The sequence below is a fragment of the Lactuca sativa genome, chromosome 2, assembly GCF_002870075.4.
Source record: "Lactuca sativa cultivar Salinas chromosome 2, Lsat_Salinas_v11, whole genome shotgun sequence".
Classification (NCBI taxonomy): Eukaryota; Viridiplantae; Streptophyta; class Magnoliopsida; order Asterales; family Asteraceae; genus Lactuca; species Lactuca sativa.
Window position 1 is genome coordinate 216,263,360 of NC_056624.2, and position 13,614 is coordinate 216,276,973.

The following is a 13,614-nucleotide window of genomic DNA, read 5'->3' on the forward strand; positions in this document are numbered from 1 at the left end:
ACCTCGTGGAAACACCAGCAGGCTCATAACCTGTAGCTGATGAAATACAAGTTCATGCGATATTGTAACTACGTATTCATGCGATGATACTCTAACCCCTTACTATGAATTACGAGTTCAGGCGATGTTGTAACTACGTATTCATGCGATGATACCCTAACCCTTGGTGGGCACGTATTGAGGGAGTAATCCATGAATCAATACTGTCTAGGCGATGTAGGCGATGATCCTTAGGGAAAGTCCTTAGGAACAAACATAAAAGGAGAGGCGATGTGAGGAGATGAGAGGTAAAATATGATGTAGGAGACGACCCTTAGGATAAATCCTTAGGGAGGGTACTTAGGAATAAAGAAGATAATGGGGATGGGTAATTGGGTTAATTGTTTGATGATTGAACATAATAATTATATTATTGTGGGTTGAAAACCCTATGTACTCACCAGGTTTCCCAACTTGACCTAATCAGTTTATTTATATCACAAGTGTTGTTATGAAGTCACATTACACTGAGAGATTAAAGAGATGTAGATCACTAGTGTAAATAAATGTAAGTTCTGTTTATGCTTATGTTTTTGTATTGACGATGACATCTCAAACGTTTTAAAATGAATAAAATATGTTTCTTCGAAAATGTTTTGATAACGTATTTAACATGTTTTTCTGGGAACAAATTCCGCAGCATTTTTATGAAAAGAAGTACTCTGATTTTTACAAAGCATAAACAAAATCGGTCTTTTCTGGCCGTGAAAATGGGGATGTCACATTTATTTTTGTGTAACTTATATTTAAATTCATAGTCGTTGTTATAAATTTATAAATAAGAAGTATCAGTAATTCCAAGTTATAATATTGATCGATCTACTTACGGGAGAGGTAACTGGTTTGAAGTGTTGCTTGGTTGTTGGATTTCAAAATGGTTTTATGCTAAAATGGTCTGCCCTCTAATACTTCTTATATGGCCCTAAGCCTTATTTGATAGAGCTATCAATATTCATTAGAAGGATTGATAGGTCTAGACTATTTTCAGTCACATAAAATATTAAACTAAGACTTAGTGATAATGATATTAGGTTACGTTAAAGGAAGAGTTAGCTGCTAGAAGTGAAACATTGTCCGAGTTTCGGGTCATCACTTTAACAGGTGAGTGCATGTAACATCTATTTTTCCAGATTTGCTTTTGGGCCTTAAGTTTTTATTTGTTGCAAGAAGGCTCCCTGATGTCAAAATCCGTGACTTTTTGGTGTTGCTCAAGTACGCGGGGTATACACTTTAGTACGTTGAGCGTATTATGTCCCGTGCTAGTACGTTGTGCGTACTCCGGTTCACGGGGCGTATGTGGTTCAGACTAAGATCCCTAATATCTAGGGTTTGCGCACTATTTAAACCCCATTATTGCCTCAAGACCTTTCCCTTTATCAACCCCCATCGCAAGATCGACCCTCCTTGCAAACCCTAGTTCATTTTTAGCATTTTGAACCTTTGGAGAGAGTTATGTGCTTCATTGTTTGCGAAAAAAGACCCTCAAGAAGTAAGCTTTGCTGTCAAGACTTTGGATCCAACATCTCCTCTTCATTGTGCACTATTTAGAGGTATAAAGTTCCGAACTTGGTTTATGTTTCACTAGATCTTAGTTAAGTCTTGATTTTCATTTTTTTGTCCTAAAGCCAAGAGCTTGATGAGTAGAAGATACTCCAAAGCCTTTAAGGTGTCCTTTTAGGCATTTCATGGCATCTTAAGTCATAAAAATGCAAGCTTGGACCTTGGTTTGTCCCCATGCAAGAGTTATGGAGTTGGAATGAATTGAACAAGTTAGGTTTTTGGTGTTGGGCTCTTTGTAGCCATGCAAAGGCATAAAGTTTGCAACTTTATGACCTTAGAGGTCTTAGCAAAGTCAACAACCCATGTTGACCAAACACGCCGTTTTGGGTTAATTGTTTGATAAATAAACCCTATGTACTTATGGGTTAATTGTTTGATAAATAAACCCTGTGTACTCACTATCCCAACCTGATCCACTCAATATTATTTGTATCATATGTATCGATGTGAATATACATTACACTGAGAGATTAAATGAGATGTAGATCATTATTGTAAATTAACGTAAGATTTGTTTATGCTTATGTCTTGTATCAGTTATGACATCCCAAGTTTTGAAAAGATATCAATATCGAACGTCTCTTTGGAAGTGTTTAATGTTAATATTATCTCACATTGAAAAATATTTTTTGGAACCAATTCCGCAACAAGAGAAATACTCTGTTTTAAAACAAGCATAAATAAAAAATTTAAAATGACCATAAATTTGGGGATGTCACATGTGGGAACATTCTGAATGAGGCAAAAGGACGGATGCCAACATGATAGATGACCTGCTCGCCATGCAAGAAAATATAGCAGCCTCCATTGCCACCTACAAGAAAACAATGAGGAACCTTCCCGATGAATAAGGCTGGAGTATGTAGTTGCATGAAGCATATAGTTTTAATTTATGTATCTTTTCATCTCTTTTCTACATATGTATCTATTGCAGTCCTTACGAAGACTACCTAATGAAAAATCCATATATTACTTAACCTTTTCATTTAACGATGCATGCAACAAAAACCTAAAAAATCTAATCATGCGGAGCATGAGTTTTTTTTATTTTTTTATTTTTAGTTAATTGAAATAAAACATTAAGTTAATGCCTTATTACCGAGTTAAAAATTACTGGCTTAATATGTATACAATGAATCAAAATTTTACACCCCACGACTCTATTTGTACATACAACAACTAATGTTTGATCGGTTTACTCTTTGAATTATCAAATCGTACAAAAACCATCCACACTGCACCAAACTGCATAATACAATTTATAACTTTTGCGATGCGTGTTGTGAACTTTTGGTTTCCGAAAGTCTCAAACCGCACATGCGGTGCGGTTTTAACCCTAAAATGCACTGCGCACACCCTACAAATGACCACAAAACTTGCAACCACTATCCTCTGCTAAACACTCGGGGTGATGTTTACATTCGTAGTTTGTAGCCGGCTAGACCATGGATATCTTCTTTGCATGTACTCCAATTGGTCAAAGATCCAAACCAAAATTTTAACAACCTACTTAATTTCCCAAGCAGCATTTTACTTGGATTCTAGAAAAGTTAATTGTAACATCAATGCTTTAGAATGTCAAAAGTCGTCGTGATATTTTTTGAATTGTAGAACTTCGGTGTACTTTCTGCCAACATCAAGGGACTGTTACCACCGGTCCAAGCGACCGCAACCTTTCAATCGCCGGTCCGGAAAGATCTGAATGGCGGATGATGATGATTTGCTTTGGAGCTCTTCTACGGATCGAGGCTCAGAAGTTCGATTGTTCGATAGAAATCGACACATAATGTATCTGCAGATGAATTACGAGATATTGCCATCAGGATATGAGGGTCAAGAGATCAATCGTCTTACACTTGCTTACTTTATCATATCCGGTCTCCACATCCTCCATGCGCTAGATCATGTGAGCCCTCGTCGCCTATTTCCTTGATATGTAATCATTTGTTCTCGTTTATTAGTGAAAAGCTGTGATTTTTGAACTGATATTGCTAAATTAGGGTTATTTGTTGCTTGAAGTAATCTACTCTCAGTTTCCGAGTGTTCCTCAATATCAATTGACTTAGCAGTTAATTACTCGGTTGGCTGAATAAGAGCATTCCGAAGCTATAATTCTTGTGGCGTGGCCAGTGTTTAATTAATACATGTGTGAAATTACAGATTTCCAGGGGAATTGACTCTACAAACATATTAATATGATATTTTCTAATGATTATTTAGGTCGATAAAGAAGCTGTTATCAATTGGGTTTTGTCATTACAAGCTCATCCTAAGAATGAAGCCGAACTAAACAACGGTATGAATTATGGATTTGCCACTTTAAAACTGCACAATGTTCCTCCTCTCTTTCATCACTACAATGTAGATATCACTAAACCTATTCGTGGGTTGTTTATTGCAGGACAATTCTATGGGTTTCATGGTTCTAGAAGTTCTCAGTTTCATTCTCTTGATAAAGAGGTATAAAGTCAGGCTATCACTATGTATTCTATTCAAGAATTCACCTGTTAAAGAACTATCAAGTTTTCATTTTCTTATAGTTCAGTTGTATTTTTCTTACTCTGGTATATGTTTACAGGTTTCAGTTCCTAATAACAGTCATTTGGCAAGTACATACTGTGCATTAGCCATACTGAAGACAGTTGGGTATGACTTGTCACTTATCAACTCTACTTCAATTTTGAAGTCAATGAAATGTCTTCAACAATCTGATGGGAGGTAACTCTAACACTTATTATATCTGTGGTTTATTGGATCTTTTTTCTCTAACTTGTATTGATTATTCTTGCTTCTTTATTTGTTTGTGTGTCAGTTTCATGCCCATTCATACAGGGGCAGAAAAGGATTTACGATTTGTATATTGTGCTGGTAATCCCCCATTCTTCTTTCATCCACCTGAATAATATTATTCCTTTCTGGATTGATATTTCATTATTAACCCGCTTTGATTTTTTAGCTGTTATTTCATCTCTGTTGGATGATTGGAGTGGCATGGATAAAGAGAAAGCCAAGAATTATATATTGAGTTGTCAGGTATATATGTTCACCTTCTATTTCTGATTTTAAACTTTATAAATAAATGAATAAATAAATAAATGCATATGGCTTATAAGAAGGTGTTTCCTTGCAGTCATATGATGGTGGGTTTGGACTAATCCCTGGCCAAGAGTCTCATGGTGATAATGATAACAATCTTGTTTCCTTGATTTTATTTTTTTTTAGAACTGAATTTTTTATTAATCATAAATACCATTCTTACTTCTAGACTCACAGGTGGTGCAACTTACTGTGCTGTTGCATCTCTTCGGTTAATGGGATTCATTGAAGACAACCTAATTTCTCAATCCACATCCTCTTGCATCATAGATCTTCCATTGCTTCTAGATTGGTGCTTACAGGTACCACCACACTTTCCATTCCAAGGGCAAATCAGTCATTTTAACTCAAATCATCTTTCTCAATGTTCCAGAGGCAAGCACTTGATGGAGGGTTTCAAGGAAGACCTAATAAAACCAGCGACACATGTTATGCTTTTTGGTGAGTTCACTTCACTTTAAGTTTGGAATTCAAATTTGTTATCTAAATTCTTTTTGGGTTCAATATTAGGATTGGTGGAGTTCTAAGGATATTAGGCGCTAACCAATTTATTGACGAAAAAACCCTTCGTGAATTTTTGCTCACATGTCAATCCAAGGTGCAAAAAAGTCAATGTACACAAATAAATGAAAGTTTAGGTTGCTATTTCTCACATTTAGTCCTTTTGTTTTGTTTTGTTTTTTTTTTTTACAGTATGGTGGATTCAGCAAGTTTCCTGGACAATTTCCGGATCTTTACCATTCATATTATGGATTTACAGCATTTAGCATGTTACAAGAGACTGATCTCAATTCTCTCAGTGTAGAATTGGGTATAAGTATGTTCTGATTTCAGACACTTTTTCAGTGTCATTGTGTGTTATTTATCGTGTAATGTTTTATTGTTATTATTATCTTAATCTTGGGAATTATTTAAAGCGACACTGTTGTAATGATTTGTTTGTACCACATGCACGAGAAGTTGGACGTTGTACTACATTTGAACATCACAATTTACAACACAAAAGACAAATGATTGGACATATGAGGTCTTGTTTGGATCTTCAGTTTGTCCTTTGCTATAAATTACTCGGGTGTATTTATTTGCTCTTATTCATCTATTATTTATTGTACAAAGTTATAATTCTTCACACATTCAATTATAACGATTTCATGCAAAATATCACATCATAACTTTTATCTTTTGTACCATATTATGTAGTATAGTTGATTATTTGATTTTACTTATTTGTTTTTATATAATCACCTTGAACATGTAAAATTCAAAAAATTCAACTCTAATCAGATTTCACGTCTTAGAATATTATTTGAATAATCATATTTATCAAAATTTGTACGAAGTGGTTGTTGATAGTGTTTACCCTCTGTTTTCTTGATTATTGTTCATGAATTGTATTTTAATTTTAGAGCCACAATCTTACATATTAATCGTTGTAACTTTTATTACACGAGAAACTTAAGTGTTGCGAAGTTTTGAAAAAGAAGTGGGGGTAGAATAGGGAGTTAATGGTAAATAGGTGTGCAAATGCGATGTGGAGGTTGGTAAACTTTCGGCGAATTCCACATGTGCCCCTGTCACGGGCTATCTTTGTGGCCAGTTGTTGTTTAGGTAAAAGTCCAACTCATTACAAACACAAACAAAATCCCAACTTGTTTTTATTACTTTTCCTATACAAGTCAAAGTGGGGGATGAAATCTAACTGACTCCATTCTCCCAACTTTCCCTTTTTTCAATCAACCCCTTGAGGTTTTCACAAGAATGCAAACAAAGCTAGACAACATATGTGCACAAAATAAGACAATTAATTGTCGTATAATCAATATGGTTTTGAAATTTCCACCAAAAAGTGTAAGGTCCCAGTTAAATGTGATATTATTTAAAATAATTTGATGGTATGGGCCTCATAGGTATAAAACAGAACTGTACGGTTCTATTTGGTAGTACTGAAGAAGTTAAAGGTTTTACTTGTAAACTAGTTTAATCTTTAAGGTGATTTTGGTAACTTGCTCTAGAGTATTTGACTGTTGATTATCATGTTCTTTCACCCGGTGTGATTCATCATTGTTGGCTTGTCAGTTGTCAATCGTTTAGTGGTCCCTGAACTATATGTGCTTTATAAACATGGTCCTTGAACTATAAGTGAATTATACCTATGGTCCAAAATCCGTGGTTCATTTATAACAAAAACCTAGTTTAGGTTATGCCATTAAAGTTATAATCTATGAGTCTATGGGTGCATTCTTGACATCTAACTTTTTTCATAAAATACACCTCCATGTATTACAATATCCATAGCCGGTGTAATTTTTAATAAGAAAATATGATATTTTCTTAAAAACAGATTCATTCGTATGATATTTTCTTAGCTAGAAAATATGATAAGTAGTTTAAGTACTACAAAAAAATAGGTCTAAAAGGAGAAACAGTAACCTATCTTACTTTCTTATTAAATAAATAGTATTTTTTATTTTTATTTTTTGAAAAACAAAGAGTTAACAAACGAAGATTCATCTTTCTACCTACTAATTTAGAAAACACACACACACAAGTCAAGCCACAAAAATTGAAAATATCATATGATTCGCATCCAAAAGTTTTATTTACCCAATAAGATTATAAAATCATATAACCATATCCAACCATGTTGAATTTAAGAACTCAATAATAAGGAGTGTATATATTTTGTGTTTCCATCTGATTCCAAAAATTAAAATTAAAATAAAAATTAATATGAAATTCTTTTATTACGACCAAAGAAGTATTATAAGTAACATGAAACCAAACTCTCTTGATAGTAATGGAAAATTGATAGAGAATAAAACAAAAAGAGAAGAGATAGTTACACTTTATCTGAAACTAAAATTCTGGATCCAAAATATGTTCAAATTTGAGATCATATTATATAAAAGTTATTATAATAAGATTGATGTAGATAAAGTGTGTTTAGTATAAAGAGAGTTGAGAGTTGAATCCACAATCTTTTTGACAAAATTAATCAACATCAATCCAATCAATTGGCAGATGAGTGATTAAATTTGTAATCTGAAAGAGAATGTTGTCCCCCATGATCCATCTCATAAAGAAGGCCTTACCCTAAACTTGGTACCCACACACAAAATAAACTATTTATTTTAGAGATTGAAAACCACATTCAAAGCGATAATCAATTACTAAACTATAAAAAAAAGTAATATGGCAAAAAATCAATGACCATTAGATTCGTGAAAAAATGACTCATAAATTCACCAAGCTGACTATTTTTCTGATAGAAAGTGCTTTCGTCGTATAACATGTAGAAAAAAACACAACTAATTAGACATGTATTTTATATTATTATTTACGTTTCAAATAAAATCAAATTGTAAATTTTTAAGAAAAAAAAACCGGCTAAAAATTATGATGACTTACATATTCCTTATATTTTCTTGATTGTATGCAAAAACCCGTCAAAACTTACATTTATTTCGATTACTTTGCTCAATTGTGTTCTCCATATGAAATTATATGATTGATTTTTCTCTCTTTGACTAAACGTTTATATTATAATTAACATCAATGTCTTATTAAAAAAACAAAAATGTAAGCAAAATCATATTTTAGTCGTCAATTTCTCTTAAAACCCCGTATTTTGGTCTTTTTCGAAGTAACTATTAATATAAGGTTTTTTTTTCTGAATATAAAAATAATATAAGTTTTTTTTTTCCACATATACATATATAACCGAGAAGACCATTGGGTACACGCGAAAGACGTGATGAAAACATGGCAGACATTGATAAGGTGAACAAGGTCGTGGTCGTGGGGTGGAGTGGGTGTATGTACAAACGTAGTTATTTTCTAATATCACATATATCTTTATTTTGTTGATCAACTCAAACTTTTAGTCACTGTATATCACGACATTTAGCACATGATAAATTATCTTTTATAACAAATCTGACTGATTTATTGTATTATGACTAGGATAAAGTTTGTGTCTTCAATTTACAAATGCACCCAATATCGTTTAACCAACCATAGTTTTAGCTTTTGATGTGATCAGCTTCACATGATCACAGGTTTACCGAACCACCCTAAAAATCATCTCTATCCACTACAGTCTACACTAGACAATAAGCATAAAGATTCAAGAAATTTTTTTCTTGGGAAATGGGAATTTGGAAAATGTGACATTTTTAATTCTTTCCATAATTCTACTTTAGAATGAGTATCTGCGGTTTGAAAATTGAACATACATAAGTAAATCAGTAAATAAATATATCAATAAGTAATGGCCTAATGGGCTTTTTTGAATTAAAAGTTCAAATTAAGCTCTCATACAAAGTTTAAACATAAAAATGTGTACAAACAAGAACCCATTTTGTTTCACTAATGAAACTCTAATATGAGTTTGGATTCTTGTGAAATTGTGGTCTGAATGTTGGAGGTGAAGCAGCTAAAGGGAGTACCTGTGAAGAGCTTGAGATGTTATCCTTTTCTTTAGAGACAATAAGTGTGATAAAAGATCCATTTTCATCATCTTTCACACCATCATCATGATTAAAATCATCAACTCCAAATCTTTCAATCAGTTTTCTTTTTTGAAGTTTATCTTCAGCATCTCTCAAGAACTTGAATTTCGGAGGTGGTGATGCCCAAATCCTGTTGAATTCTGCATCAGTCGATGTATGAAGAAGAGGACTAAAGGGTCTATAAACAGAATCCCTAGGAGTTACAGGAGGAGTCAAGAATGGTGGCGAAGCAAGTGGAGTGAAAAATGGAGTCTCGACTGTAAACACAACGTCACTTAAACTCCTTCCTCTTGAACCCCTTTTCGTACTCCTATCTTCTGATTCCAAATCTTCTTTTGTTTCTTCTTTGATTGTGAACAGAAATCGCGGTGGACCTGAGAGATTTTGTAGCCTCAAAAGCTCGGTTTCGATAGTCATGTCGTCGTATTCTTCACCAAGTGGTCGGAGCCATGACGACGATGACGATGGTTGTGGTTCATGGACTTGGGTGTCTGTGTTTAGCCCTGTAGAGGTTAAAGATGAAGGCTTTTTCCAACAAAACAAGTACAAAAACTCTCTCGCTGGGCTGCTGTAAGTTTCTTGAATCTCTGTGTTCGTCACCCTCTTTTTCCGGCATAACAGATAGTAAAGCTCCGCGATAAGCGCTAGCAGTAAACACCCAAAAACGAGACTCAAACCAACTCCGACACTACTTGAAGCTCTCATATTTGTTTCAGATCACATGGAACTGCTGTTATGTTCAGAAACTTACATGATGAATCTCACAGGAGTTTTCACAAACAGTTGGTGTGCAGTGTGCAGGAGAGCTTTGGAAGATGTTGCAGGATCAATGTGGCATAGAGAACTGAAGCCTCGGTGCCCTTATCTTTATCTGAGCAGAAGAGAAGTAAAGAGCTTGGTGAGACCATAAAAACATTGGCTCCAAAAATAGGGGATATAGCCCCAATCCAAACTATTAAAGTGGGATTTTTATCTACAAAAGCACAGTGCTGAAAACAGAGAAAGTGTGGTCTTTTTTACTCGAAATCAAATTCTTAAATGATTATGTATCATTAAACTCATGAATCATAATATATATTTTTCACTTTATACCCACAAAAAGCAAACCAACACACATGACTACAATTTGTCTGCTTCTTGTTTTCAAATTTTGTGATATAACATAAAGACAAGAAGATAACAAATATTCTTTTTATGAAATTTGAAAGTGAGATTATTAATTATCTAATCAATGAGCTACTATTTGCCAAACTGTATTACTAAATAAATGAATCGAGTATCGTTCAGTATTTGGCTGATGGGTATGCTTTATTTCAGACGAGGTAAAATGGCAAAATGCACGTTTTGAGATATTGTTTTTATTGCCTCAAAATACAACTATCGATATTTTTTGTAACAATTATACCTTTTTTTTTTGTATATATGCACGCATTTTAATTGGAGGAATAAATGATGTATGGAAATAGTAGATAAAAAGCATGGAAAATCCAATAAAAAAAGAGTAATTTATGGTTAGAGAAAGGGATGCACACTAAATCACATGGCATCACATAAGGAAGAAAGTGATGTATCATTCAATACTGTCAGTTGTTGCCAAAATTTATTTTTTAAAATTCATTGTACTTATTCAATTTAGTAACTACCGGAAATTTTAGAAAACTATGTTCACAAATGTTCACAAATGCTTGTAATTCTAGTTTACTTTTCACCTTTTTATTTGTTAGATAGATCGATTTTGTGATATATACATCTTATTTGTCTTGTAATTCTACCATGCATGCTTCCTCAAAGCTTATATTTCTATATTGAAGGATGAACTAAGCGTTTAGCCAGTTACAAAGTTTGTTTACTAAAAACATTCTCATCGTAACAATCTAACTTTTACATAAAAGATGAAATGCATTTATGTCACATAAAACGGGTTTATTGTACAAAAAAAATGATATTTGGTTTACAAAAAACGTAGCTGCAAGATGTGTTGTTATTATCATTGCTTGCCCGTATGTTAGGCACATCCACTCATGTAGGTTATGCACATTGCTCCCATGTGATATCGTCTAGCTACAACTTATAACTGTAAATGCTAACGATATACATATAGCTAGGTTTAACGAATGTTTTACCAAAACTTTTATGCATACGAGATGATGCATCACATGCTATGCAAATTCTCACCCATACATATATATACATGGATACAAGCTTGTCTTTCAGAAATTACTTAGATAATGTCTTGAAAAGATCGTAAATATATGTACTCACATTCGTATTCATTTTACTGATTATAATATCTTTTAACTTTTTAAAACATTAATCCATAACAATACTTATATAAATCCCTAATAAGAAGTTTTTACCATCTATGTAATTAAAACAATAAATGCAGATTGCACCCGCATCACTGGTGGATCCAGGATCAATGTAAAGGGGTATCCCGACAAAAAAAAATCGTGTAATACACAATAAGAAAAAAAAATTCCAAAAAATATTACACTGCTAAAATACATAGTAGATCCGCTTATAACCCGCATGTTCTAAAGTACATAATTTTAATCTTAACCAAATTGTAACCCACAAATAACAATTTAAGCATTTATGATAAGAGACCAATGTTAGTCAAATATAAACGTTATAAATTTTAATTTTTTAAAAACTGAATTAAATTACAAAATATCCAAGTATCAAAATTTCAAGTGTCAATCAGTAATCGGAAATTTTAAATTCATTACACAATTTCGAATCGATAGAAACTTAAGAATCCTTCCTGATAAATAAAGAATTTTTTGTCACATGTCACATTTTCATTGATTTGGCCATATGTCATTTTATGGTTATTTTGAATTAATTTTTTTCCACATGACATTTTGTGGTTTTTTTCATTGGGAAAACCTCGTAAAAACCCAATGTATTTTCATAAAATGCTTAAAAAAACCACTATATTATTTTTTCGTGCACAAAAACCCTTATATTTTCTGAAATTCTTATTTAAGGTTTTCTACACTTAGAAAAACCTAATCTATTTTTAAGAAATGATTAAAAAAACCATTATATAACTTTTTGTAGTGCATTTGAACCCTCATTTTTAAATTTTTTTTTTTAATCTAATGAGTTGTAACAATCAAAACGTTGTGAATTGATAACATAACATTTTTATTATCTAGGATTTACCAAGCTCAATGCCTTAAATAATACTTTTAAAAAATATAAGGGTTTTAACATACTTTTAAAAAATATAAGGGTTTTAACGTACAAAAAAATTATGTAGTGGTTTTTTAAGACTTTGATGAAAATTTGTTGGATTTTAATAAGGTTTTCCTTTCTTCATTTTATTAATTTCCACATAATATTTAAATATAATAATTGCAATAAATATAATAATAAATGCATATCAATTTCATTAAATGATTTCCTTCTAATTTTAAATTTTCCAAATTAAAGTTTTATTAGTTTCCTTTATTTATTCTAAATTATTTGTTTAATTTAAAAGAAAAACAAACAATTTAATTTTAATAATTTAATATTTATTTATTTTTTTCTTATAAATTCAAACTTCTCAAATTTTTAGAATTTCATATATTTTTTTAAATAAATCCATATAATTTATGAGTTTTACACCTAAAATTATAGTATTAATAATAAGAGAAGACACAACACCTCAAGTCTCAAGTCTTTGAACAATCAACACCTCAACTAGTCAACTGTTCAAAGTATGCATTTGGCCATTTGGGAGTTGGGACAAAGTTGGTGGGCCTATACAATTATTGGGCTAAAGTTTACTGTCTCAGTTGCTTTATTATAATTAGCCCATGACTCCATGACAAGTTAGTATAGATTCAACAAAATCCAGATCCGTATTTTCAAATAGTTTCTTTTTCCTGAATAACCCGGATCCAGTTCTTTTTTATTTTTGTTGCGATTAACAAAGATTTTGATTTTCTTGCCATTAATTTACATTAATGTTTCTTCATAATTATTACTCATCTTCACCCCTAATACAGATTATTATCAAATTTACGAGATTTAATTAAAAATCCCGGATTAAATCTTCATATCAGAACCGAAAATGTCAAAATTAAAGCCCATGTTCAGTTTTATGGTGGATTAAGATTAGGGTATGTGGTTCAACCAAAAAACAATACAAAAAGGATTTTATATGTAAAAAAATATTGCATAATGTGAATCTTTTTTCCAAGTATTGGTCAATTTTAGCAAATGCTTTTAAGGTGTATGTCACATGTCAGTATATGGTCTTTTGGCATGAGTTTTAGAACAAGAAATGACACAAAATAACCTCATTTCATTTTCGTGTTGAAAGTTAAAACGCAATAATCAGATCCAGCGGTGGGCATTGGCGATGGTATTTATTAAGGCAAAAGAAAGTTGGCGTCCTTTTTGTCAAGGACGGCAG

General features: G+C 32.4%; 2 protein-coding genes across 2 annotated transcripts; one reads left to right on the forward strand and one right to left on the reverse strand.

Annotated features, from left to right (window-relative positions):
* Positions 1–3,169: 3,169 nt before the first annotated feature.
* LOC111905730 (geranylgeranyl transferase type-1 subunit beta) lies at positions 3,170–5,759 on the forward strand. Its single transcript, XM_023901456.3, has 11 exons — positions 3,170–3,505; positions 3,820–3,895; positions 4,001–4,059; positions 4,178–4,317; positions 4,412–4,467; positions 4,556–4,632; positions 4,730–4,775; positions 4,873–4,997; positions 5,069–5,136; positions 5,206–5,293; positions 5,389–5,759. The coding sequence occupies exons 1-11, from the start codon at positions 3,302–3,304 to the stop codon at positions 5,521–5,523; spliced, it is 1,074 nt and encodes a 357-aa protein (XP_023757224.1). The 5' UTR covers positions 3,170–3,301; the 3' UTR covers positions 5,524–5,759.
* A 3,315-nt stretch (positions 5,760–9,074) lies between these two features.
* Positions 9,075–9,911, reverse strand: LOC111905782 (uncharacterized). The gene has a single exon (XM_023901521.1). It carries the CDS (start codon positions 9,909–9,911, stop codon positions 9,075–9,077), a length of 837 nt encoding a protein of 278 aa, XP_023757289.1.
* Positions 9,912–13,614: the final 3,703 nt, after the last annotated feature.

Coding starts and splice junctions, on each gene's coding strand:
- LOC111905730 (XM_023901456.3), top strand. CDS start 3,302: ATGGCGGATGATGATGATTTGCTTTGGAGCTCTTCTACGGATCGAGGC. Junction 4,776..4,872: donor CCCTGGCCAAGAGTCTCATG/GTGATAATGATA, acceptor CTAGACTCACAG/GTGGTGCAACTTACTGTGCT. Junction 4,998..5,068: donor TTCTAGATTGGTGCTTACAG/GTACCACCACAC, acceptor TCAATGTTCCAG/AGGCAAGCACTTGATGGAGG.
- LOC111905782 (XM_023901521.1), bottom strand. CDS start 9,911: ATGAGAGCTTCAAGTAGTGTCGGAGTTGGTTTGAGTCTCGTTTTTGGG.